This window comes from Macaca fascicularis, chromosome 10 (assembly GCF_037993035.2).
Source record: "Macaca fascicularis isolate 582-1 chromosome 10, T2T-MFA8v1.1".
In the NCBI taxonomy this organism is placed as follows: domain Eukaryota; kingdom Metazoa; phylum Chordata; class Mammalia; order Primates; family Cercopithecidae; genus Macaca; species Macaca fascicularis.
Window position 1 is genome coordinate 20,510,884 of NC_088384.1, and position 27,435 is coordinate 20,538,318.

General features: G+C 51.6%; 1 protein-coding gene and 2 long non-coding RNA genes across 11 annotated transcripts; 1 reads left to right on the forward strand and 2 right to left on the reverse strand.

Annotated features, from left to right (window-relative positions):
• Positions 1-84: 84 nt before the first annotated feature.
• On the reverse strand, positions 85-11,939 carry INPP5J (inositol polyphosphate-5-phosphatase J). Of its 7 annotated transcripts, XM_015457500.3 has the most exons (14): positions 11,814-11,939; positions 10,033-10,094; positions 8,944-9,121; positions 8,462-8,575; positions 8,230-8,338; positions 7,915-8,031; positions 7,438-7,613; positions 6,907-7,018; positions 6,557-6,666; positions 6,229-6,412; positions 1,545-1,682; positions 1,297-1,374; positions 1,068-1,172; positions 85-869 (listed from the first exon to the last, which is right to left on the reverse strand). In XM_015457500.3, exons 3-14 carry the CDS (start codon positions 9,111-9,113, stop codon positions 363-365), a joined length of 1,920 nt encoding a protein of 639 aa, XP_015312986.3. In that variant the 5' UTR covers positions 9,114-9,121; positions 10,033-10,094; positions 11,814-11,939; the 3' UTR covers positions 85-362. The 7 variants fall into 7 exon arrangements, with proteins under 7 accessions (XP_015312986.3, XP_065378340.1, XP_015312985.3 ...); XM_065522268.1 differs by lacking the exon at positions 10,033-10,094; XM_015457499.3 differs by having other exon boundaries at positions 8,944-10,094.
• Positions 1,553-27,297, forward strand: LOC141407851 (uncharacterized). Of its 3 annotated transcripts, XR_012418837.1 has the most exons (6): positions 1,553-1,690; positions 6,018-6,133; positions 14,832-14,895; positions 21,264-21,372; positions 26,935-26,982; positions 27,157-27,297. It is a non-coding gene; the product is annotated as an uncharacterized lncRNA (long non-coding RNA). The 3 variants fall into 3 exon arrangements; XR_012418835.1 differs by lacking the exon at positions 21,264-21,372; XR_012418836.1 differs by lacking the exon at positions 27,157-27,297 and having other exon boundaries at positions 26,935-27,072.
• On the reverse strand, positions 22,750-27,157 carry LOC107131019 (uncharacterized). The gene is made up of 3 exons (XR_001493945.4): positions 26,930-27,157; positions 24,760-24,898; positions 22,750-22,909 (listed from the first exon to the last, which is right to left on the reverse strand). It is a non-coding gene; the product is annotated as an uncharacterized lncRNA (long non-coding RNA).
• Positions 27,298-27,435: the final 138 nt, after the last annotated feature.

Sequence of the window (27,435 nt, forward strand, 5' to 3'; positions counted from 1 at the left end):
GTTCTGTCATTCCCTCACCTCTTTAGTCCCTGCCTCTGTCTACCCCCATCCCAAGACTACTAACAAGTAGGAAAGAGCCGAGAGTGAGGCTGGAGAATTTAATTCCTAACGGATGACCTCCAGGATTGGGAAATCTGCCAGAGTTCCCCCATTATCCCAGATGGGGGCCTGGGCGGGGCTTTGCTGATTGTCACAGTTGAGGTGCCAGGACTGAGCTTTGGGGGACCCCAGTTGTCCACCCCTGGCCAGGATAGAGAGGCAGGTGCAGATACAGCTAGAGGAGCAGCAGGAGAGAGGCAGGTGGGCTTGCAAAAGATTGAGGCAGAACGGTGGTCACCTTGGCCCATCTGCCTGCCCCACCCTCAGGGCCCCAGGCCCCCTTCCTCCAGCCCCAGATGACCCTGAGGACTGGGAGACAGGCTGTTGGGGGCCAGGACCTCCCGATCAGGTCCCCAGGAGCCACCACCACCAGGGTCTACAGTCTCTAGGCGCAAAGCGGGCAGCAGGCCCAGGCTTCGAGGCACAGCTGGTGGGAAGGCCCAGGGACCAGGCAACCCAGAGGGCCCCTCTTCACTACTGCCCCGGCTGCTGCCATGACTGCTCCTGTCAGGAGCCACCCGGGACAGGCGGCGGCTCTGGGGTGAGGGGCTACGGCTGGCACCACGGCGTTCACGGGATGAGGGCCGTAGGGCAAGACCAGGGAACCTGGTCAGTCCCGGGCTGCGGCTGCGGTGTCGCTTGGACTTGCCAGGACTGGGGCTGCGGGATTTGGGTGCAAGGAGCTCCAGCGTGCTGTCATCCTCTCCCTCTGAGCTGGTGCCTGAGCTGTCTGTGCTGCTGCTGGCCAACTCCGAGGAAGGCAGCGAGATCTGGGGGAAATGCTGGTCACTGGGGCACCCTGCTCCCCAACCCAGCCACTGAGGCCTGACCTCCCGAGATCTACCTCTCTCGTTGGCAGATCTTGGGAGGTCAGTTTATTTGTCTGAGCTCAAGGAGCAGAAGGTAAGGGCTGTGGCATTTGACAAAAGTCTTTAGGCACCCCCAGCCCAGCAGTCTGGCCTACTTACCTGGAAGGGTTCAGTGACGCCGATGAGGATGCTGTGGTTGTGGCTGTAGTAGCCCAGGATGAAGTCTCCGTGGCCCTTGGGCAGTGATTCCTCACTGAATGTTACCTGGTGGGCCCAGGGGTATAAGCCTAAGTTGGGGGTCAGGGAGGCCACCTGAGAGACCCCAAGGCGAGTCCTGAGGTCCCAAAGGCAACAGGGACTTCCCCTGACTCTTGCTCCTTTTAAGTACCTGGTAGGTATTCCCGTCCACATCTTCATGTTTGGCCCAGACATAAGCCACATAGTCCTTGCAATGGCGGAAACCCACCTGGGGGATCAGTGTTGTGGAATCAGTGTTGTGACCCTATAATGTCTGATCCCAGCAGTCTCCCAGTGTGGCATCAAGATTTGGACAAGCCAGTGACCCCACCATGCTGTTCAGCCGCTCCTCCAGGCCCCTTGCTTCCCTGAGTCGCTGATCGCCACTGCCCCTCTCACCCGGTACAAGCCGATCCAGTCCCAGGAGCTGCGGGCGAACACTGTTTCCATGCGGTACCTCACCACCGCCTGCTCGGGCCGCACCCACTCATCTGCCACCTCCAGCCGCACCAGTGGCATGTCGTCCCTGAAGGCAAACTGTCCAGGCAAGGCAGGGGCAGGGGCCACATCAGGGGAGACCCTCTAGTATCCCACACACTTAGGGCTGTTGGGTCTTAGCACAAATTGCCTGAGACAAAGGGCCACTTTACAGACTGGGAAACTGAGGCAGAACAGGTCTAGTATAAATACCAAGCCCTGTGCTGCCTCCCAGCCCAGGGCTCCTTCTGCCCACAGCCTCCTTAGGGAGTGAGTGAGAACATGGCTTTGAAGCTAGTAGATCCTGGATTTGGCTCTGGCTCTGCGTTGACAGGCTGGGTGAGTTCCTCAGCCTCTCTGAATGCTAGGGCCCTCATCTGTAAACTCAGAGACTCTTTTTTTTTTTTCTTTTTCTGAGACGGAGTCTGGCTCTGTCACCCAGGCTGGAGTGCAGTGGTGTGATCTCGGCTCACTGCAATCCCTTCAAGTGATTCTCCTGTCTCAGCCTCCCTAGTAGCTTGGACTACAGGCACCGCCACCATGCCTGGTTAATTTTCATATTTTTAGTAGAGGTGGGGTTTCACTGTGTTGGCCAGGCTGTTCTTGAACTCCTGACCTCAAATGATCCACCCACCTCAGCCTCCCAAAGTGCTGGGATTATAGGCATGAGCCACCGTGCCCGGCCAAACTCAGAGACTCTTATTTTACTCTTGGAGTTGTTCAGCAGATTCAGTGAGATACCATTTGCAAAGCATCCCATAAATTTCCCAGTATACCAGTAAGTGTTCAATAAATGATTTATCTCTATGCTAGCAAGGAAGACCAGTAAAATCCTATGATGCACTAGGTATTTGGGGTAAGCTGAATATTCCTGAGCAGGCAAGAAGAGCTCTGAGTGGGAGGACGGAGACCTCAGTCCACTTCCAGGCTCTACCACTAACTCGCTATGTGACCTCAGGGCAGGCTCTAACCATCCCAAGGTTCAGTTTCTCCAACTGAGTCTAAGTACTAAGTGGCTACTATTACCTTGTCATCAGTCCATGAAGGAAAGTTATAACCATGAATATCCTTTCCCCAAGGTCAACCCAGACCCACCAGGGGTACCACCTGAATGGGTGGAGCTGCTGAGGTGGCAGGCTGCCAGGATATTGGCCCCACCTCTGTCCCTCAGGGAAGGGCTCAGTTGGTGCCAATTCCAGATCTTTGTCTGATCCCCTGTTTACCTAGTTTCAGGTTTCCCTCCCTCAGCTTCCGAGCCAAGCTGTTCCAGAAGTAACTGGCACATTCTTTCCCTGTTCCTGTGTTCCTAACAGCAGGGGCAGGCAAGGGTAGACCTTTGAAAAAGCCCTCCAAGGACTTGCAGCGTCAAAACCCCTACTGAGCCCTATTCTGACTGCATTGCCTTGGGTAAAAGATTTAAGTTCTCTGAGCCTCAGTTTCCCTCATCAGTAAAACAGAGAGGAGAACTGGGACATCTCAGGGCCTACTGAGGCATTCAAAGGGATGACATATGTAAAGTACACGACATAGGCCTGGCATGTAGTAGGTACTCATTCAATGGTAATTTTTTTTTTTTTTTTTTTTTTTTTTTGAGATGGAGTCTTGCTTTGTCACCCAGGCTGGAGTGCAGTGGCACGGTCTCAGCTCACTGCAACCTCCGCCTCCCGGGTCCTCGCCATTTTCCTGCCTCAGCCTCCCAAGTAACTGGGACTATAGGTGTCCGCCACCATGCCCAGCTAATTTTTTTTGTATTTTTAGTAGAGACAGGGTTTCACTATGTTGGCCAGGCTGGTCTGGAACTCCTGACCTAGTGATCCATCTGCCTTAGCCTCCCAAAGTGCTGGGATTACAGGCGTGAGCCACTGCACCTGGCTGGGAAATGTTTTTAAAGGGACACAGTCCTGGAGGAGGCGGGAAGGACATGGTGGGGTTCAAAAGAAGTGATTTTCCAGGCAAGGTCCCTGATTGTGGGTTAAATCTTCATGCCCGACCCTTTTGCCAGAGGTCATGGCAGGCCAAGCGTGGGGATATTTCCATTCCTAGCTAAAGATATCGGCCAATGTCCCACTGACTGGCCATGTGACAAAGTTACCAGGAAAAACATTTTCTGGCCTACCGGGCTCCCTCTTATCAGATCAAGAGACTCGAAGAGCCCAGAGTTGGGTTTCAGGGCTGAAAAGATGGGATCTACCCTGCCCTGCCACTGAAGAGCCTGTATATGGTTTGGGGCATGTGCCTACCCCACGAGGAGCCTCAGATCCCACCAGAGAAAAAAAGAGAGTTGGACTACATGGTCTCACAGGTCTGGTTCTGAGATTCTAGAATTTCCCCTTTTGATGTCAGCAACCAGGAACCTCAATCCTAAATACAATACTAAATTATAGTAACTACTTAGAGTTTAGCTTTGTATTTTTTTATATCTTTGCTCTCCCTCCCCATCACTACACATTCTCATAATGCTTGGCATATGGTAAGACAGTAAGTACTCAGTAAATAATGAATGAATGAATATGAATGAATGTTACATGGAGTTTGATTTTGCTGGTCTTATTATATATGCGAATTTTTATATCTTATTTGTTATTTTTAAGACACTAGTAGTGAAAACTACGATGTATATGTGATTTTTTTTTTCTTTTTTTTTTTTTTTTTGAGACGGAGTCTCGCTCTGTCACCCAGGCTGGAGTGCAGTGGCCGGATCTCAGCTCACTGCAAGCTCTGCCTCCCGGGTTCACGCCATTCTCCTGTCTCAGCCTCCTGAGTAGCTGGGACAACAGGTGCCTGCCACCGCACCTGGCTAATTTTGCCTAGGTTGAAGTGTAGTGGTATGATCACAGCTCACAGCAGCCTAGATATTCCAAGCTCCAGTGATCTTCCCACCTCAGCCTCATAAATAGCTGGGAATACAGGTGTGCACCACCTAGCTAAATTTTATTTTTTCCCTGAGACACAGTCTTGCTCATGTCACCCAGGTTGGATTGCACTGGCACGATACTGGCTCACTGCAACCTCTGCCTCCCAGGTTCAAGTGATTCTTGTGCCTCAGCCTCCCAAGCAACCGGGATTACAGGCATGCACCACCACGCCCGGCTAATTTTTGTATTTTTAGTAGAGATGGGTTTCACCATGTTGGCCAGGCTGTTCGCAAACTCCTGGCCTCATGTGATCAGCTCACATCGGCCTTCCAAAGTGCTGGGATTACAGGCGTGAGCCACCATGCCCGGCCTTTTTTTGATTTTTTTTTTTAGAGATGTCTCATTGTCTTGCCCAGGCCAGTCTTGAACTCCTGAGCTCAAGCAATCCTTCTATCTCAGCCTCCCAAAGTGTTGAGATTACAGGTGTGAGCCACTGTGCCAGCCTGTAAGTGAATTTTAAGATAAATTGCTCTAAACCTTTCTCAGAAGACAGGAGTTAGAGATTAGTAGAAAAGGCATGGGCTCTAAGGCTGGGTGTGGTGGCTCATACCTTGTAATCTCAGCTCTTTGGGAGCCAAGGTGGGCGGATCACCTGAGGTCAGGAGTTCGAGACCAGCCTGGCCAACATGGCAAAAACCCATCTTTACTAAATACAAAAATTAGCCAGGCGTGGTGGCAGGCACCTGTAATCCCAGTTACTCAGGAGGCTGAGGCAGGAGAATCACTTGAACCCAGGAGGTAGAGGTTGCAGTGAGCCAAGACCACACCACTGTACTCCAGCCTGGGCGACAGAGTGAGAATCCATTTAAAAAAAAAAAATAAGGCGCCGGGCGCAGTGGCTCATGTCTGTAATCATAACACTTTGGGAGGCTGAGGTGGATCACCTGAGGTCAGGAGTTCAAGACCAGCCTGGCCAATTTGGTGAAACCTTGTCTCTATTACAATACAAAAATCAGCTGGGCATGACGGCAGGTGCCTGTAATCCCAGCTACTTGGGAGGCTGAGACGGCAGAATCGCTTAGACCCAGGAGATGGTGGTTGCAGTGTGCTGAGATTGTGCCACTGCACTCCAACCTGGGGTGGCTGAGCAAGACTCCATCTCAAAAAAAAAAAAGTTGGCTGGGCACGGTAGCTCACGCCTGTAATCCCAGCACTTTGGGAGGCCGAGGTGGGTGGATCACGAGATCAGGAGTTCAAGACCAGCCTGGCCAACATGGCGAAACCCTGTCTCTACTAAAAATACAAAAATTGGCTGGGCATGGTGGCGGGTGATGTAATCCCAGCTACTCGGGAGGCTGAGGCAGGAGAATCACTTGAACCCGGGAGGTGGAGCTTGCAGTGAGCCAAGATTGTGCCACTGTACTCCAGCCTGGGTGACAGAGCGAGACTCTGTCTCAAAAAAAAAAATAAAGAAAAGAAAAGGCATGGACTCTTAAACCAAACTCACTTGGATTCAAATCCTAACTGTTTCTCTTACTAGCTGTGTGACCCTGGGCAAGTGATGCCATGTGTCTGAGCCTCAGCTTCCTCATCTGAAAATGGAGATCGCAACCCCATTCCCACTCTGTTACAACAAATGGATGCTGCTGAGGGCAGGTACAAGGGGTTATACAAAGGGTAATGGTGAGGGGCAGTGGTGTGCCAAGTTGGGTCTGGGGATATTATGCAGGGAAGATAAGGCCAGAACTCACCTGCAGGAGGAACTGGGCAGCCACAGGCTTATGGTCGCTGACTGTGTATTCCATGTGGCTGCGGTAGCTGTGCTGCGTCACCTGGAGTCGGTGGCTCTTCCGTCCTGAGGGGCTGGGACCCCCACCTGGAGCCTTGACCTTCCACAGGATACGGTCTGTCCAAGCTGGCTTCCGTTTCTTGGCACTGCAGTGAGCAGGGGTACCCCAAGTTTCAGGGGCTGGGGATCAAGGCACAACCCTCCACCTTGCCTCCTGCCCCTCTTCCCAAAGTCTCCCTTTTTGAGAAGACCTCAGCTCACTTCCCCATCCCTCCTCGGACTGAGCTCACCTGGTGTCGTATTTGTTGGTACCCACATCAAACTTGAAGGTGGGAGCGAAGTTGAGGGGCCCCTCCTGAAAGCCCTTCAGAATGGGCCAGGTGTTCTTGGCCATGTTGAGCTGTGGGGGGTCCAGGAGAGCAGATTGGACAACAGCTTGGGCTCTGCTGTGCCGAGGAGGGGTGGGGTAGGTGAGGACAGGGACCATAGCCTAAGGTACAGGCATGTCCTGGGACATGCTCTGGCAACCCGAAGGCTGCCAGGTGCATGGTCACGCCACCCTTGTTACCCTAGGGAGGCAGGGTCGTGTGGCTCATGGGCGGGGCTTAGCTCTGTGTGCTTCTGGGGACAAGGACCCCACCTGGTCCTTCTCCCAGAGCTGATGGAGCTGGTCACTGTCGATGGCAAACTTGACAAAGTGCAGGTCGTAGCTCTCAATGCGGAAGTTCAGGTCCCCGAACCAGAATACGAGGCTGTTTGGGGTGGGGGATGGTGGAGAAGTGGGGGGCAGTGGGGGGTGTCAATGGGTCCATGGGGGATAAGGGCTCAGCCCAGATCTTTCCAGGCCCCATCCAACCCGAAGGGATGTAGTGAGTGGGTGATTAGTGCCAGAGCCTCCAGCCTGCCAAAGAGCAGAGGAAGATCGGGGGACTCGTCTACAGGAAATTAGCTTCTGACCTTCAGCAAGGCCCTGCCCCTCAGCAAAGCTCCACCCCATAGGCTCCGCCCCTCCCCAGCCAACTGTTCTCTGCTTTCATGTTCCTACAAGTAGTCTGGGTGGGCACTCACCCCCATAGGCCCCGCCTCTCTCCATAAGCCCCACCTAAGCTGGTACAAAAACCCCCATCACTAGCCCCACCCAAGCTCCATTTGGCCCCACCCCAGCCCATACTCATGATCCAGGATGCCCTGTGCGCCTGGCCCTTGGAACTGCTGGAGGCTGAGGATGGTCTGGAAGTTGTCCTTGCGCTGCTCCGCCTTGTCCATATGTGCGGGCAAGTGGCAGTTCAGGAAGCAGAGCATGTGCCCGAAGGCTGCCAGGCGCACGCTCACGCCACCCTTGTTACCCTATGGAGGCAGGGTAGGGTGGCTCATGGGCGGGGCTTAGGCCAGGAGGTGAGGTGGGGGGAGGTTGGGGGGGGTGTCGAGAGGAGATGTGGGTGGAAGGTGGGTGGGTCCTAGGGAAATGAGGGACAACACTGGGATACTAGAGGAATAGGATGAGGTATTGGGCGGTTCATGGGGAGGGGTGGGCCGCAGGGTAAAGGGTGGAGGATGGGAAGGGGACCTTTCTGGTGTATGGGGCCAGGGGACTAATCTAAGGCCCCCGTCATGTCCCATCCCCTTCTGGGACAGCTCGAAGGCTCACCCAGTAGCCGCCCAGGCCAGTGCGCGTGCAGTCGGTCTGCACGTCTCGCAGGAAAGGCAGGTGGTAGTACTTGGCGAACAGCAGCAGGATGACACCCTGCATCCGCACCGAACTCACCTGCAGTGGGAGGCCACGCGGCTGGGGGACAGAACACGACTCCCCCGCCCTCGCGCCCACCTTCAGGTCTGCTCCTCCACCCACCCATGTCACGGACCCGGCCACAGAGGCCCAGCGGGCCCCACAGTGAGCCAGGGTACAGCTGGAGCCAGGAATTCAGCAGGGTCTCTGCCGTCCAGGGGGTGAGGGGTGCGTTACCAGCACGAAGTTGAAGGGCGCCAGCGCATCCATGAACAGCTCACTCCACTGGTCTGTGAAGAGGGCGTCCTTGAGTCGCTTGTTGAGCATGGAGTTCACTTCCTGCAACCTGGAGGGATGGGGGCGGGGTGGCCATGGGATTAGAGAGGCACCCTGGAAGCCCCTGCCATGGGTGGAGAGCCTGGAAGGCCCGAGGGGCTCAGGAGGGGGTCCGCATGCCCTGCCACCTCACCCTATGGCGATCATGTCTGCGCCACCGCTGTCGTCGCCACCGCCCAGGTGGAGGAGGGATGTGACATCGTCTGGGGGCATGGCGGTGCCCACGTTCCATGTGACCACAGTGATCCTGCAGGCAGGGGCATATGAGGGTGTAGTACTGGCACCACTCCCTCACCCTCAAGCTTCCTTTCACAGGACTCCCTGGGGAACTAAATGGAGGCAGGTGTGGGCCAAAGCCCTAAGAAGGACCCACAGGAGACCCCGCATCTTGTCCCCCTGCCACATTCTCCCTGGGGAGGTCAACTGAGAGGTGGCAAGTTCCTTAGGAGGGGATGCTGTCTTCTGAGAGTTTCAGAGACAGGGAGCCCAGCAAGCCCCTCCCCAAAGACTCTTCCTCAGAGAGGGAAGCTGAAGTAGAGCAGGCCATCCCCCCTGGAAGAATGGCTAACCTCAGAGCTAAGCCCAGCCACCTTTCTTGGGAGAGGGCTCTCTCACCGGAAGCCGGGGTCGCTCCTGCAGGTGGGCTGAGCTGACCAAGGGGAGGATGACAGGGCGGACGTAGAAGAGGAGGTGGTGACTGGGACTGGGGCTTCTTGGGCCTGAAGGTTGGGGCTCAGGCACCTGCCAGGCCCTGTACTCTGGGTGCCAAGCCTTGGGAGGGCCATGTCAGGGGCTGGGGGAACACAGGGAGAGCGGTTGGGGGAGCGGCTTGGGGAACGGCTGGGTGATCGGGGTGGCTTGGGCAGAGGTGGGGGCACAGTCTGGCCTGAGGGGGCCCCAGGCCGGAAGGTGGGGGACAGAAGTCCAGGGGAGCGGTTGCCAGGCTCTGGAGGACCCTGGCCCGCATCCAAGGGCAAGGTCTGGGGTGGCCGTGGCAAAACAGGATCCTCAGGGCTGCTGTGGAGGGCCTCAGGCCGGGCTCGGAAGGAGGGGGAGAGCCGAGGGTCTGGGGAGGTTTGGATGGAGGGTGGGGAGCCTGTAGGACCAGATGTCTGAGGTGGAGGCTGGAGATGCCCCTCAGAAGCAGGGAGAGGTCTAGGGGCTGGGGCATCCCTCTTTCTAGCTGGTGTCTGTCCCACAGAGGCTGGGCCTGATGCCGCGGATGCTGGAGCCAGGGCCTGTTCCTGAGATGGAGACAGAACTGGACTGGGCACTGGGGAAGGGGTGGAGGGGAGTTCTGGGGGCTGCTCCTCAGAAGCCAGGGCCAGGCTCAGGCCAGAGGCTGCCAGTGTTGGCTTGGGTCCCACGGAGGCAGGTGGCTCCTGCTTCTGGTCTCTGGAGGTTGGGGCCAGACTGGGCCCCAGGGTGGCTGGGGGAGATCTTGGCCCCGCTGAGGGAGACATCACCAGCTGCCCCAGGGACGTCGGAGCCAGAACTGAGCCTGTGGTCACTGGGGGAGGCTTTGGTCCAGCTGAGGCAGACATCACCAGCTGGCCCACAGATGTTGGGTGGGCAGGAGCTGTTTTCTGCCCTCCAGGGGTACACAGTGGAGCCAGGATTGGTCGGGGAGATGCCAGAGCCAGCCCCGGTCCTTCTGAGGAAGCTGACATAGCTGCCCGTGGCCCTACAGGTGCCAGAGCCAACCTTGGTTCCGAGGGTCCTAGGGCTGCGTTCTTCTTTGCTGGGAGCTGAAAACTTGAGTCCACCTTGTGGAGGACAAGTCAAAGATTCAGAGTGACCCTAACAAGGGCATTGGGCCCCAACTTCCATATAGACCCTGGCAGATTTCATCTAACTAAGAAAGGCACATCTTTCCAAGGAAGTTCTTCCTACTATCTCACCTCAATCTATTCTGCTGCGGGTCAACTTCTGTCTTGGAGGAGATAGGACACAAAACCCTAACCCCTCCTTTAAGTCTGAAACCTCTTTCACAGACGGGGAAACTAAGACCCTGACTCAAATGAGGCAGAGTGCGAACCTGAACCTGATGACTTGCCTTGCCTTCCTGGCTGGTACCCACATCCTGCCCATTCTGGGCAGCTTTCCTGGGCAACCCTCCCACTGCGGTCCCTGAAGCTCCCCCAGCCACGGCTACTGACCTGACATTCCAGGTCTGGGCACACTGGGGGCAGCCTGTTTCTTTTCTTTTTCTATTGCCAAAATATAGACCTATGGGTGCAGCCTGTTAAATACCCCCCCCTTCCTTCATGATGCCCAGAAACCCTCAGTTCTCCACCAGCCCCTAAACATCCAAATCCCTTGGTTACAGCCCTCTCTGTTCTCTTACTCATTCCCAGAGCTCCACTCAGGAGCAAGAGCTGGGAGCTGAGACTGGCTGTGTAGATTCAAAGCCCAGCTCTGGGTGACCTTACGCAAGTATCTCTCTGCCCAGGGCCTCAGTTTCTCTGTTGTAAAATGAAGGGATGGGGTCTAGGGACCCTGGCCACATTATATTCTGGGGAATTTTCGTCTCACATTGTCTGCATTTATGAACCCAACATTTGCTAGAATTCCATCCAGCCCCGTGGAAGAGTCCATCTTCACCAAGTGTGAATCTAGCATTCAGAGCAAGTCCAGGATTCTAAGTTGATCCTGGTGTCACATCTCTCTGTGCCCAGGTTGTGCCCTCTTACATCCTCCACTTTCTCCCTGACCTGAAAGGACAGGCAAGCAGGTATCCTTTTTGTGTCCGGCAGGTGGGAGGGGCGGGGAGTCACGGAGTCCCATAGCGACCTCTCCTCCTTCTCCATCTATTCTCTCTATGTCCCCTGTCTCCAGAAGACAGGATAAAGTGTCCTTTGCCAAGGAGGGCAGAAGAAGGTCTATACTTGCCCCAGGGTGGCCCTGGGTAGGGTAACAGGGCCCAGGGAAGCCTTGCCTCTGGAGACGCAGTTCTGTCTCTGTCCCGTATCCTCCTCAGTTCAGAGTACCTAAAACTCCATCTCCGCCTCCCTTCTCAAACTCAGCTCTTTGAGGCTGCATTTTAGGCACCCTCCTTGGCTCCAAGTGTCACACTGTGTGCCGGCTTCCCCCCAACTATCACACCGCCTCCAGCACTAACAACTTAGCCATCCCAGATGTCACAGTTTCAGTCTCCAGTGACAAGCCCCCTCATTTTGCATCGGCTCAGAGAGGAAAAGCAACTTGCCCAAGGTCACACAGCAAAGCTGGAGCTCAGCTGGGTCCTCTGATACCCAGTCCAGGACTCTCCCAAGGGGTTCTGGTGATGGCTAACTTCATCTGTCTCCGGGCATCCTGTCACTGCCCCTCAGCCCCCAGGGTGCTCTCTTTACCTAGCCCCTGCTCACCGAGCACAGGAAAGTATCAGCCCCTCAGTCAGCACCAGGGTGCCTGCAGTGTATGTTGGGGGGGGTGTGGAACCAGGGATCAGGAAAGTGGGGGGGACTGGGTCTCAGGGGTCTTACCTTGGAGGGTGCCCCAGTTTGGGCAACACCCTGGGGCATGGGCAGGGGACCCAGGCCTGCCCGGGTCCCTGGCCTCCTGCTGCCCCTGCTGCTCTGGCCCTCCATGTCTGCAGCCCCCAGCAGCCTGGGCTCCCTCGGGCTCCGGCTCCAGCTCTACCGCTCCCGGGAACCAGTGATGTCATCAGCCATTTCAACCTGCTGAGAATTTAAAGGCACAGGCTCCCACTTCCAGCCTGGAAGAGGCCAGAGCAAGGTGGCTACCCCCTGGAAATCCTTCAAACTGGTTGCTGAGGCTGGAACAGCCATGGGGTGGGGAGGGGAGAGTGTACCCATCTGCCTGGCCCAGGTCCCAACTGGTAGCATGAAGGAGGCTGTCTGTCTACCCCCACCTTTCTGCTGTAGGCCTCGCCAGCCCTTTGCTCCAGGGACGGGCATTAACACACCTGCGTTAAGGTAGGACAGGTGGTTCAGAGGTCAGCATCCTCTCCAGGGCCTCAGAGACAATTGAGTTCTTGCCCTGATCCTGTGACTTTCCTGAATCCCTGCCAGCTCAGAGCTTGCCCCGGCCCCCACCCTTGCCCCATTTTCAGGTCTTGGTGCCACCACCCCCCACCACTCCTACTGTCAGTCCCAGGCTCTAGCCTTCCCAACCCAGAACCAGACACTCAGGCTCCAGCCACTGCAGCCCTTTCCCACCTCAGGCCTCAGCACTAGCTCCTCCTCTTCTGCAGACACCTAGCTGCCCTCAGATGTCCCCACAGCCAGGCCTGACCCAGCTCGGGTTCTGTCAGTTTTCCTCTCTCCAGTATTCACTGGGTGTGGTTTGGGAGGGGAACTTGCTCAAGGTCACCTGTGGACTGAGAAGGTCTCCTGTGTTTCAGTGAGAAAACTTAGTGACCCTAAGACTAGCACCAGCCCTTTGGGGTATCTGGGGGAAGGGAACTTGGGTGGAGAAGGGCCCCGCAGTGGGGTAAGAGACTGGCAAGAGAGTTAAAAACAGGCCTGAGAACTGCTACAGCCAGGACCCAGCCCAAGGCATAGTCCCCAACAGGCCCACGGGAGTGTTTGTTAACCAACATGGAGCATCTGCATGGGCCTGTGCAGTCTCCTACACAAAGGCAGATGCCTCTCTTTCCTCTCCTGAAGGCACTTCCTACCTCTGCTTGACTGTCTGTAGGTCTAGTCTGTATTTTCAGGCCAGCATCTCTGCTGGAATTTGCAGGGGCAGAGACTCAGGCCATATTAGGGTGTTGGGGTAGAAAGGTCTTTGGACAGTGACGGTGGAGATAGTGACAGTGGTGACGGGGAAGGCGATTGTTGTGGTGGATGTGATGATGTATTTAATTATGATGATGGAAGTAGGGGGCTGGCAGTGGTGGTGGTGAAGGTGGTGGAGGTGATGGTGATGGCAAAGGTAGAGGTGATGATGGTACCAATACTGATAATGGTGTCGTGTTAATGAAAGACATAGTGTTGGAGTTGGAGGTGGCAGTCAGGGAGGATGTGAGAGTAGACCTGGTGGTGATGCTAAGGTTACCAGAAAAAGGAAGATTTGAACTCATCCTGTCTCATCCTCTGACTCCTATTTTACAAATAAGAAAATGGGAGCCCCTGAGCCGGGCCCGGTGGCTCATGCCGGTAATCCCAGCACTTTCGGAGGCTGAAGTGGGCAGACTACCTGAGGTCAGGAGTTCGAGACCAGCCTGGTCAACATGGTGAAACCCCATCTCCACTAAAAATACAAAAATGAGCTGGGTGTGGTGGTGTATGCCTGTAGTCCCAGTTACTTGGGAGGCTGAGACAGGAGAATTATTTGAACCTGGGAGGTGGAGGTTGCAATGAGCCGAGATCGCACCACTGCATTCCAGCCTGCGCGACAGAGTGAGGCCTGTCTCAAAACAAAAAAGAAAGAAAGAAAGAAAAAAGAAAAGAAAAAAGAAAAAGAAAATGGGAGCCCCCAAGACTACCCAGCTTCTGATGTAATCCTGGATGAAATGATGGGCAGATCCAGGCCTCTGGGACCAGTGCTAGGGCTCAGCCATCTAGGGCTGAGACAGGGGCATCGGTGCCCTTTGGAAGCCAGGCAAATGTCATGCAAATGTGTCTGCAGAGGGCTCCTCTGCCTCAGGAGGGCAACCCAGGATTTCCCACCACCCGCTCCCTGAGCTCAGACCTTGCAGGGCACTTTGTTTCTGGCCCTACCACTGACTTACTTGAGGAGGTCACTCTGATTCCCAATTTGTGTAAGGGAGATTAAAACAGCAGACACCTCCTAGGAGTGCTGGTGAAGATTCAACAGGATAATATATATGAAATGTTTAGCATAGAGCCTGGCACAGCAAGCTGTCCATAAAGGTGGCTGCTCTGTATTTATCATCATCATCATCATCACCATCGACTTCAGCCTGCCCATGTGGTGGATGCTGAAACTGAGGCTGAGAGTGGTTACTCTCCTGGGAGGACAAGGAAGGGGCTCTGAGATCTAAGCCTGGCCTTGTCAGGAGAAGGGGGTGGGGGGCGGACCCCAGCTGAAAAGGGAGTGAGTTGGAGCTATATTTGAGCTCCTGGTGTGATGACTAAGGAGGTTGATAACAGGCTCTGGGGCTCAGGGCGGCAGGCTGGGGGCCGCTGTCAGGGAGAACCGCCCCCCTGGAGACGGCTGTCTCCGGAAGCCCTTTCTGGCTCCCTCCTTGCCCTCACTCTTGGTGGGGGAGGAGGGTGGGTGTACTGAGGCAGGGGCCAGGGCTCATCCAGCCCACTCCTGGAAACTCAGTGCTGTCCTTCAGGCTGCGTGGGTCAGGGATAGGAAGGGAGGATGCTAACGATAGACAGAGTATTCCAGTTACTCTCCATAGTAACCCTGTGAGGTTGGTAGTGAGGTCCCCATTGGACAGAGGAAGAAACCGAGGCCCAGGGATTACACAGCGAGTAGAGAGAGGACAGAGCATGGAGCTCCTAGAGAGGCAGTGGATAATTCTCCCCAACAGAGGAGCTGACTGTTGAACCCCTTCTTTGAAGGAGAGTCCGTGTTGCCAAATTGAAGAAGAGAAACGCCCTGGCTGGAAAGAAGAGAGAACAGCAGGTACAAAGCATGGATGGGGAAGGAAGGTTCTGGCTGTGAAAGGATGAGAAATTTGGACATGTGCCCTCCGGCCCTTTGGCTTGGAGTAAACATACCATGAGCAGGGAAGGGAGAGAAGTCTTTTTCCTCCTCCTCTTCCTCAGTTCACTCTCCAGGGGCACCCAAGGATGGCAATGGTACTGAGGGTCTGTCCTCCTTCCTTTCTCTCCCTGGTCACCCTGACCCAGGCCCACCAGGAGGGAGGTCGTGCTGTGGCTACCATCTGCGAAGGTGTAGAGGGTGATACAGGATATTGTGGGAAGGTGAAAGAGGGGGTTATCAGGGAGAGCTTCCCTGAGAAGGAAGTATACAGGGCACAAAAGAGCATTTTTTTCTCCCAAGACTTCACTCCAGGGTTTCTTGTTGGTAACAAGTGTCACATGTTATGTCCCCAGCACTTCATTCTCACCCTCTGAGGCAGATGTCATCCTCACTCCCCATTCTGCCACTCAGGAAATGGGCTGGAGGAGGAGGAGTGACTTTCCCAAGGTCACACAGCTGGGGCTGAGCTCAGGCCTCCCTCCTCCTTCTCTTTGGCTCCCCCTCCTCCCAGGCAGCCCAGCACCCGCTGTCAGCTGCTCTGAAGTGAGTGGCTATTTTTATTCTGGTGCGAGGGGATCTCAAGCAGCAGAGCCATGTAGGTTAGAGGCTCTAGGACACCCGGCCTCAGCAGGCCAGGGGAAGGTTCCTGTAGCCACCAGACCCTGCTAAGCTTGCCTCGGGGCTCTCATTTCTTGCAGACTGACCTGCTCTGGGCTCCCATGCCTCCAAAAACTTCTTTATTGGAGCTCAGAACACAGCATAGAGCCAAATAAAGCCCTGGTCATGGTCCTGATCCTCCCTCTTGAACCCTACTCCTGCTGTTGACTGAGCCACTAGTCCAGCTCTTGACTGAGCTCTGACATCACCTTAGAATGAACCCCGACTCTAATCACCCACTGATCTAAGCCTGAATTAGGTTGATCCCAACTTAAGACCTTGGTTCTGGGCCCAGATCAAGCCCTTATCCTACTCTAAGACTGAGTCTTAGTCACAGACTGAATTATAGCCTCAGCTCAGACTAACCTTTTAGACTGACTCTGGAAGAAGAGTCAGACTAACCTTTTAAACCTGACTCTGGTAGAAGATTGAGGCCTAATCTTGGTCAAAGACTGAGTCCTGAGTCTAATCATTGACTGAACTCTGACCATAGACTGAATTCTGACCTTGGATCATGCAATTCTGGTCACACACTGAGCCCTAACGGAAGACTGTGCCCTGAATCTGGTCACAGACTGAGCCCTGAACTTAGTCATTGACTGAGCCATGACCCTGGTCACAGACTGAGCCTGGCTCCTGGTCACAGACTGAAGACTAAGCCCAATCATGGACTGAGCCCTGAATCTAGCCCTAGGCTACAGATTAGTCAACTAAGGGCTGACCTAGACCCTGTCTGAGCCTGACCCTGTCACAGACTAATCCCCAACCTCAGCCCACCCGAGGAAGACTACTGTCCTAAATTACATGCTGCCACATAAGAGGCATGGATTACGGGCAGAGATCTGTCTTGGGAGATCTTGGGCTTCCCATGCTGCTGATGCCACAATGTTCCTGGTACTATTATGGTCACAGTCTCCACCACTGGTTCCTCTGGCTGGTTGGTCAATCCTAAGCAGCCCAAGCTGTGGCCTTTAGGGGCCACAGCATCCGGGCTAATGCAGTGAGAGTGGTTTGGTGGCATCTGTCCAGCAAACAACCAGGGCCCATGGGGTACTGGGGTTTGGCTCTGTCAGCAGAAAAAACGACAACTCCATGGGGCGTCTGGCTTCAGTTACTCTGAGGCTCTTACTGGGGTAGGGGTTGGAGTAGAAGGAAACAGGGGGATATGTTCCATTATTTTTGTAAACAAAGTTTACTGTTTGTGTTTAGGTAATTCATGCCTATTATATAAAACACAGAAGGAAAACATTTACCTATAATTTCATCCACCAGGAAATAATCGTTCTGACTTTTTGGACTGTTTCCTTATAGACATTTTTTGGTGGGGGTGTCTAGGCATATATATTTATATATACATGTTGTATATAATATGCATATATATTTATATATATGTATATTTACATATACATGTTATATATTTTATATATATACTTATTTATTTTTTGAGACAGAGTTTCACTCTGTCGTCCAGGCTGGAGTGCAGTGGCATGATCTCGGCTCACTGAAACCTCCACCTCCCATGTCCAAGCAATTCTCCTGCCTCAGCCTCCCGAATAGCTGGGATTACAGACGTGCACCGCCATGCCCAGCTAATTTTTGTATTTTTAGCAGAGACAGGGTTTTGCCATGTTGGCCAGATTGGTCTCGAATTCCTGGCTTCAAGTGATCCACCTGCCTTAGCCTCCCAAGTGCTGGGATTACAGGCGTGAGCCACCAAGACTGGGCCTATACATGCTTTATAAAATTGGTTGGTTACTGTGTTGCCACTACAATGTCCAGCAACACAGTAGGGTTAGGGTTAGGGTTAGGATCCTGTTAAGGTTGCAGCCCATCTCCTTAACAGGAACTGGAATATGGTGGACCCCACCCACAGCTTCAGGAATGGGTCCCAGTTGGTTAAGCCAGTGAGCAATTCCCATTTCCCCAGGCACATGATTAGATCATGAATGGACTAGTGAGATATAAGGAAATTTTTGCTCAGGGCTTTTGGGAAAGGAAGCTTATTTTCTCTCCTGAGGAGGTTGCCAAAAAAGATGATCTCCCTTCCATTAGATGTAAATGAAGAGCTCAGTGGCTCTAGTTACTGCTGTCAGCCATCTTGACACCATGCAGAAAATTGGCCTACTGATAAACTGACATTATGGAAAGCAGAATGGAGAGACACCAGGTTTCGGTGGATCATTAACTGGATCAAACCTCACCTGAAGCCCTACCTGCCATTGGACTTTTTTTTTCTTTTTTTTTTTTGAGACGGAGTCTCACTCTGTCGCCCAGGCTGGAGTGCAATGGCGCAATCTCGGCTCACTGCAACCTCTGCCACCCGGATTCAAGCAATTCTCCTGCCTCAGCCTCCTGAGTAGCTGGGATTACAGGCACCCACCACTGCGCCTGGCTAATTTTTGTATTTTTAGTAGAGACGGGGTTTCGCCATGTTGGCCAGGCTGGTTTGGACCTCCTGACCTTAGGTGATCTGCCCGCCTCAGCCTCCCAAAGTGCTGGGATTACAGGCGTGAGTCACCGCACCTGGCCTGGACTTTTAAAATTATTTGAGCCAACAGATTCCATTTATTTATTTATTTATTTAGAGACTGAGTCTCACTCTGGCACCCAGGCTGGAGTGCAATGGCGCAATATTGGCTCAATGAAACTTCCACCTCCCGGGCTCAAGCAATCTCTTCCTCAGCCTCCTGAGTAGTTGGGATTACAGGTGTGCACCATCATGCCCAGCTAGTTTTTGTATTTTTAGTACAGAGGGGGTTTCACCATGATGGCCAGGCTAGTCTCCAACTCCTGACCTCAAATGATCCACCTGTCTTGGCCTCCCAAAATGCTGAGATTACAGGCATGAGCCACTGGGCCCTGCCCCTTTATTTTTATTATTTTTTGACACAGGGTCTTACATTGCCCAGGCTAGAGTGCAGTCATGCGATCTAGGCTCACTGCATTATTTTTTATTTTTTATAGGAGATGGGGTCTCACTCTGTCTCCCAGGTTGGAGTGCAGTGGCATCATCATAGCTCACTGTAGTCTCCAACTCCTGGGCTCAAGCAATCCTCCCACCTCAGCCTCTGGGGTAGCTGGGACTACAGGCACTGCCATACCTGGCTAGATTTTAAATATGTTTTTTTAGAGATGGGTTCTCACTATGTTGTCCAGGGTAGTTTGGAACTCTTGGCCTCAAGTTATCCTCCTGCCTCAGCCTCTTGAGTAGCTGGGTTTACAGACACAAGCCACCACAACCAGCTCCCTTTATTGTTTAAGCCAGTTTAAATTGGGGTTTCTGTGACTTGCAGCCCACAGCATCACAACTCCCAATTGATATTACTATATTACTGCTTTTGTTGCTTTTTTCTTGCTATTGAATACCATAACCACGAACATTCTCCATGTCTGTCAATCTATGCTGCATCTTTTTTTTTTTTTTTTTTTGAGATAGAGTCTCACTCGCCCAGGCTGGAGTGCAGGGGTGTGATCTCGGCTCACTGCAACCTCTGCCTCCTGGGTTCAAGAAATTCTCTTGCCTTAGCCTCCCAAGTAGCTGGGATTACAGGCAGCCGCCACCATGCCCGGCTAATTTTTGTATTTTTAGTAGAGACGGGGCTTCACCATATTGGCCAGGCTGGTCTCAAACTCCTGACCTCAGGTGATCCACCCACCTCAGCCTCCCAAAGTGCCGGGATTACAGGTGTGAGCCACCATGCCCAGGCTGCTGCATCATTTTTAACAATTGCATGGTTTTCCATCCTATGGAGGTACTCTCATTTATTTAACTCATCCCCTGCTGTGACATGCTTAGGTTGTATCCCCAATTCTTCACCACAATAAATGGTATTCTAATAAACAAGCTTGACCTAACAGTCCTCTCTCTGATGATTACTTTGGGGCTAATTCCGAAAAATGGAATTACTGGGTCAAAAAATGTTTTTAGGGTTTTGATTTTGCCCTTCAGAAAGCCAGGGTGAATTCATATTCCCACAGCAGTAAACAGAGTATTAGAGATAGCTTACTATGTGAACAGTTTGGACAGGACCAATCATATTGACAATATACTCAAATATTTATAGAAAACAGACATTAAATAACAGCTCTAAGCTTTTTTTTTTTTTTTTTCTTTGAGACAAAGTCTCGCTCTATCACCCAGGCTAGAGTGCAGTGGCACAATCTTGGCTCACTGCAGCCTCTGCCTCCCAGGTTCAAGTAATTCTCCAGCTTCGGCCTCCTGAGTAGCTGGGATTATAGGCACACACCACCATGCCCGGCTAATTTTTGTATTTTTAGTAGAGAGGGGTTTCACCATGTTGGCCAGGGTGGCCTCGAATTGCTGACATCAAGTGATCTCCCTGCCTGGGCCTCCCAAAGTGCTAGGATTATTGATATGAGCCACCATGCCCAGCCAAGCCTATTATTTTTATATCTTTACAATCAAGTTAGTGAAGGGGAAGTTAGCAGGGTGCAAACAAAAGACTCAGTGCAGACTTGACTTCCCTAGAAGGCACAGTAGGCTCATTGTCTAGGGCCCACCATACTTTTAGGGGGTCCATGAAAATTTTTTTTTTTTTTTTTTGAGATGGCGTCTCACTCTGTCACCCAGGCTGGATGGAGTGCAGTGGCGTGAACTCAGCTCACTGCAAGCTCCGCCTCCCGGGTTCACGCCATTCTCCTGCCTCAGCCTCCCAAGTAGCTGGGACTACAGAAGCCTGCCACCACGCCTGGCTAATTTTTTGTATTTTTAGTAGAGAAGGGGTTTCACTATGTTAGCCAGGATGTCCCAATCTCCTGACCTCATGATCTGCCCGACTCAGTCTCCCAAAGTGCTGGGATTACAGGCATGATCCACCGCGCCTGGCCGAAAATGTTTTTAATATCCTTTAAAATGAGAAGGATACACTGGGAAGTTAACGTTATTAAAAAAAAAAGGAAACGTATACTAATAATAATGAATCCAGCCTAGATTATAGTTATCTTTTTACCAAAGCAATTGAAAGTCAAATATATATATAATATTTATGTATATTATGTATATTTAATGGAGGCATGTGTCCATATCCCAGCTACTCAGGAGGCTAAGGCAGGAGCATTGTTTGAGGTCAGGAGTTCAACACTAGCTGGGGCAACACAGCAAGACCCTGGCTCTAAAAAAAAGAAAAAAGAGGCCGGGCACAGTGGCCCATGCCTGTAACCCCAGCACTTTGGGAGGCCGAGGTGGGCGCATCACTTGAGGTTGAGACCAGCCTGACTAACATGGTGAAATCCTGTCTCTACTAAAAATAATATTATCTGGGCATGGTGGCATGCTCCTGTAATCCCAGCTACACAGGAGGCTGAGACACGAGAATCGGTTGAACCTAGGAGGTGGAGGTTGCAGTGAGCCAAGACTGCGCCACTGCACTCCAGCCTGGGTGACAGAGCAAGACTTCATCTCAAAATAAAAATAAAAATTAAAAAAAGAGAAAACCCTAGCATCCATGAAAGTCATAATGCAGCCTTGGCTCAGTATTGAGAAGGAGTCCCTAGATTCAAAGGGAAAAGAGGACGGTGACGGACTTGGTGTGTTTGCTGAAGAAAACATGAAGAAGAGAACTGGCATCCGAATCTGGTGATCTGTTCTTTTTTTTTTTTTTTAATTGTAGGCATTTTATCTGCAAATGCATATTACATCCTTAGAAAAAGAATCCCAGGATTTTCCTTCCTGTGTGTTTTTGTCTTGCCTCTTTGTGGTCCATGATGCCAGCTGAGATTGTGAGTACAATGAAACTAAACTGTCAGGATGGGAGCAGATTATTCTGCCATTTTTCTAGATCTTTGAGTTGCATATCACATCTGGGGCTGATTACTTCACACTTGTTTAACCTGCCTGTGAGGTTCACAGCAGTTTTCCTAGCTCTGTGATCATCAATGATTTCAACTTCGCCAATGTAACCATGCTTCATCACCACAGTTAGAAACCAGATGATGACACTGGAGCACGACCTTATAGGTACCTGGTGTTTGCCTCTCTTTTGGCATTGTTGGTGCTCTTGAGAGCATCAGCCAGGACATTCATGCACACCATTATGGCAGCACATAAAGATGGCAGAAAGAGCGATCTGCTTATGCCTGAGATTGAGAGGTGAAGCCAGCTGGACTTCCTGGGTTGAGTGGGGACTTGGAGAACTTTTCTGTCTAGTTAGAAGATTGTAAATGCACCAATCAGTGCGATGTGTCTGGCTAAAGGATTGTAAATGCACCAATCAGCACCCTGTAAAATGGACCAATCAGCAGGATGTGGGCGGGGACAAATAAGGGAATAAAAGCTGGCCACCACCCCCCCACGCCCACCCCCAGCCAGCAGCTGCAACCTGCTTGGGTGCCCTTCCATGCTGTGGAAGCTTTGTCCTTTCGCTCTTCAGAGTAAGTCTTGCTGCTGCTCACTCTTTGGGTCCGTACCACCTTTATGAGCTGAAACAGCCTGTAATCCCAGCACTTTGAAAGGCCAAGACAGGTGGATTGTGAGGTCAGGAGATCGAGACCAATGTGGCTAACATGGTGAAACCGCATCTCTACTAAAAAATATAAAAAATTAGCCAGGCATGGTGGCGGGCGCCTGTAGTCCCAGCTACTCGGGAGGCTGAGGCAAGAGAATGGCGTTAACCCGGGAGGCGGAGCTTGCAGTGAGCTGAGATCCGGCCACTGCACTCCAGCCTGGGTGACAGAGCGAGACTCCGTCTCAAAAAAGAAAGGAGAGGGGAGGGGAGGGGAGGGTAGGGCAGGGGAGGGGAGGGGAGGGCAGGGGAGGAGGCCAGGCGCGGTGGCTCAAGCCTGTAATCTCAGCACTTTGGGAGGCCGAGACGGGCGGATCATGAGGTCAGGAGATCGAGACCATCCTGGCTAACACGGTGAAACCCGTCTCTACTAAAAAATACAAAAAAACTAGCCGGGCGAGGTGGCGGGTGCCTGTAGTCCCAGCTACTCCAGAGGCTGAGGCAGGAGAATGGCGTGAACCCGGGAGGCGGAGCTTGCAGTGAGCTGAGATCCGGCCACTGTACTCCAGCCTGGGCGGCAGAGTGAGACTCCGTCTCAAAAAAAAAAAAAAGAAAAAAGAAAAGAAAAGAGAAAAAGAGAAAAGAGCTGTATCACTCATCGCGAAAGTCCGCGGCTTCATTCTTGAAGTCAGTGAGACCACGAACCCACTCTAAGGAAGAAACTCCCGACTCTCAAGATGAGTGCAGAGACATGTTGGGTTCAAGTCCCAAATGCACAGTTCACTCATTTCACTTTTGTGAGCCTGTTTTCTAACCTGCAAAATGGAGTTCACGGGGTCTTTATGAGGTAAGGAAGGAACTGATAATGAAAGCGAACACTGTGCTAGGTACTTTTTTTTTTTTTTTGAGACAGAGTCTCACTCCATCGCCTGGTTGGAGTGCAGTGACGCGATCTCGGCTCACTGCAACCTCCACCTCCCAGGTTCAAGCAATTCTCCTGCCTCAGCCTCTGAAGTAACTGGGACTACAGGCGCCCGCCACTATGCCCAGCTAACATATATATATATATTTGTTGTTGTTTTTGAGACGGAGTTTTGCTCTTGTTTCCCAGGCTGGAGTGCAGTGGCACCACCTCGGTTCACCACAACCTCCGCCTCCAGGTTCAAGTGATTCTCCTGCTTCAGCCTACCGAGTGGGATTACAGGCATGCACACCATGCCCGGCTAATTTTTGTGTTTTTAGTAGCAAGGGGGTTTTACCACGTTGGTCAGGCTGGTCTCAAACTCCCGACCTCAGGTGATCTGCCCTCCTTGGCCTCCCAAAGTGCTGGGATTACAGGTATGAGCCACTGCGCCCGTCCTGTACTAGGTCCTGTTCTAATAAGCTTTATATGTATTAATCCCTTTATCCTGCCAACCCCCACAGGGTACACAATATTCCATCACCACAATGTGTGCTCTGGGAAATAAAAATCTTGATTGGAATTTTTGTCCAAAGAAATAAAAAGTCCAGGTACAGTGGCTCACACCTGTAATTCTAGCACTTTGGGAGGCTGAGGCAGGAGGATCACTTGACGCCAGGAATTCGAGACCAGCCTAGTCAGCAACAAGACCCCGTAATCTGCTGAATAAACAAATAGTGCAAACAAGGATTCCCTAGGGTTCAGTTTTCCTATCTCTTTTTTTATGCAACCAAATTGGTTTATTATAGGAATGCAAGGTTTAACACATGAAAATCAGTTCATGTATTTTACCACATTTAATAAAATAAAGGAGAAAAACCACATGATCATCTCAATAGATGCAGGAAAACATTTGACAAAGTTCAACATTCATTCAAGATAAAAGCTCTAAGAAAAATAGAAATGGAAAACTTTCTTTTATAAAACACATCAGTAACAAACCTACAGCAAACATGATCGTTTAAAGATGACATCTGGGGCTGGGCGTAGTGACTCACGCCTGTAATCCCAGCACTTTGGGAGGCCGAGGAGGGCGGATCACAAGGTCAGGAGATCGAGACCATCCTGGCTAACACGGTGAAACCCCGTCTCTACTAAAAATACAAAAAATTAGCCGGGCATGGTGGCGGGCGCCTGTAGTCCCAGCTACTCGGGGGCTGAGGCAGGAGAATGGCGTGAACCCGGGAGGCAGAGCTTGCAGTGAGCCGAGATTGCGCCACTGCACCCCAGCCTGGGCAACAGAGTGAGACTCCATCTCAAAAAAAAAAAAAAAAGATGATCTCTGGAAAAAGACGATGACCAGTTCTAGTCAACATTGTACCAGAGGTCCCAGACAGTACAATTAAGACAGTGCAATGAAACAAAACCAAGGTATAAGGATCAGAAAGGAAGAAAACCACTTTTATTTCCAGGTGATATAATATGCATATGTAGAAAATTTTTTAAAATCTCCAGTTAAACTATTAGAGTAAGCAATTCAGTGAGGCCACTGGCTGCAAGGTTAATATGCAAAAATCAATTGTCTTCCTATATGCTACTGCCAAGCAACTTGAAAATGAATATGTAAAAACAATAGAGTTTGTAATGCTATAAAAAATTAAATATCTAGGAATAAATCTAATGAAAGATATGCAAGATATTTATTCTAAAAATCACAAAATGTTACTGAAATTAAAGAAGACCTATAGAAAGGGAGGGACTTACCATGTTCGTGGTAGAAAAAACACAATAATGTAAAGCTGTAGAGTCTCCCCACATTGATTTCCCCAATGGAAATTTGAAATCCTGATAGAAACGTGGAAGGTTTTTCTGTGGAGGTTGACGAGCTGGCCTTACATTGTACCTGGAAGTGCGAAAGGCCGAGTATAGTCAAGACAGCCTTCAAGAAGAACAAAGCTAGACTGCCTGCGGTGGCTCACTGAGGCTGTGGGCTTACACATGGCTCTCACCACAGGAAAATGTAGGCCATAGGCCAGGCATGATGGCTCATGCTTGTAATCCCAGTACTTTGGGAGGCCAAGGCAGGAGGATCACTTGAGCCCAGGAGTTCGCGACCAGCTTGATCAACATGGTGAAATCCCGTCTCTACTAAAAAGACAAAAAATTAGCCAGGTGTGGTGGCCGACACCTGTAATCCCAGCTACTTGGGAAGCTGAAGCAAAAGAATCGCTTGAACCCGGGAGGCAGAGGTTGCAGTGAGTCCAGATCATGCCATTGTACTCCAGCCTGGACAATGAGAGGGAAACTCGTCTCAAAATAAATAAATAAATAAATAAATAAATAAATAAATAAATAAAATCAGCTGGACACGGTGGTGCATGCATGTAGTCCCAGCTACTCAGGAGGCTGAGGTGGGAGGATTGCTTGACCCTGGGAGGTTCAGGCTGTGATTGAGCCACTGCACTCCAGCCTGGGTGACAGAGCAAGACTTTGTCCCAAAAAAAAAAAAAAAAAAAAAAAAGCCAGCACAGTAGCTCACACCTGTAATCCCAGGACTTTGGGAGGCCAAGGCGGGTGGATGACTTGAGGTCAGGAGTTCGAGACCAGCCTGGCCCAGATGGTGAAACCCCATGTCTACTAAAAATACAAAAATTAGCTGGGTATGATGGCGGGCACCTGTAATCCCAGCTACTTGGGAGGCTGAGGCAAAAGAATCACTTGAACCCGGGAGGCAGAGGTTGCAGTGAGTCCAGATCATGTCACTGTACTCCAGTCTGGACAATGAGAGGGAAACTCCATCTCAAAAAAAAAAAAAAAAAAAAAAAAAAAAAATCAGCTGGGCATGGTGGTGCATGCCTGTAGTCCCAGCTACTCAGGAGGCTGAGGTGGGAAGATTGCTTGAGCCTCGGAGGTTCAGGCTGTGATTGAGCCACTGCACTCCAGCCTGGGCGACAGAGCGAGATTCTGTCTCAAAAAAAACAAAAACAAAAACAAAAAAAAAAGGGCCAGGTGCAGTGGCTCACACCTGTTATCCCAGCACTTTGGGAGGCTGAGGCAGGTGGATCATGAGATCAGGAGATCAAGACCATCCTGGCTAACACGGTGAAACACCATCTCTATTAAAAATACAAAAAACATTAGCTGGGCATGGTGGCGCCCAGGACAATCGCTTGAACCTGGGAGGCGGAGGTTGCAGTGAGCCGCGATCGGGCCTCTGCACTCCAGCCTGGGCGACAGAATGAGACTCCATCTCAAAAAAAAAAAAAAAAAGCAGAAAGAACAAAGCTAGAGGACTAACAGACAACCAGATGTCAAGTCTGACTATAAAGCTATACTTAATAAGACAGCATAGTTAGACAAATGCACTGGAGGAGTAGAATAGGGTACAATATTCATAAGTAGACTCCCAGATATTTATATGGTTGCTTATTTATTTATTTATTTTTGAGACAGGGTGTCTGTCGCCTAGGCTGGAGTGCAGTGGTAGGATGTTGGCTCACTTCAACCTCTGCCTCCCAGGTTGAAGTGATTCTCCTGCCTCAGCCTCCCAAGTAGATGGGATTACAGGCGCCCACACCACGCCTGGCTAATTTTTGTATTTTTAGTAGAGATGGGGTTTCATGTTGGCCAGGCTGGCCTTGAACTCCTGACCTCAAATAACCTACCCGCCTCGGCCTCCCAAAGTGCTGAGATTACAAGTGTGAGCCACCACGCCCAGCCATGGTTGCCTATTTATATATAACAGAGGTAACACTGCAGAGTAGCACTGAAAAAGACAAGATTTTTAATTGAATTAGATAGCCACATTAAAAAAAAAAAAAGTAAATCCTGATTCCGTAAATATAACCCAGCTGATTTAAGACCCTGTTGTGGCCTAACAGCTGTAACCCTCTTTGCATTTTCCCACCTTTGAGTAACAAATTCCTTTCCTCACCCCAGGACAGAGAGTCTGCTCAGCAGTAGCTGTGGATGGTAGAATGCACGCTGGTAGGTCTCAGTGGCTCCCAGAAGCCGCACCCCCTCTACGGAACCTCACTCTCCATCTCCCACGCTCCAAAGCGAAGAGTCCTCAGAAAGTCCAGTTTCCCTATCTTATTTTTTCTTCTTTCTTTTTTCCTTTTTTTTTTTCTTGGGTGTCCTATCAGTTTCCCTATCTTAAAGTGGCAGGTTTGGCTCAGAAACTCCCGTGTCCCTCAGCGTCTCGCCGGCACCCTCTGCCGGCGTGAGGTGGCGCTGCCTGGCCGCATCCTGTGGGAGCGTCCACATCCTCGCTCTACAAAAGGAGCGTGGACACTCTCGGACCTGGGAAAGTGAAGGCCCAAAGGCCAGGGAGGAGCCGGGACCTCACCCTGAGCAAGCGGGAGGTAACGGCGGGGAGCCGTGGGGCGGAGACCGATCGCTGGGGGCGTGGTCTCCAGCGGGGCTGGGCCTCTAGCGGGA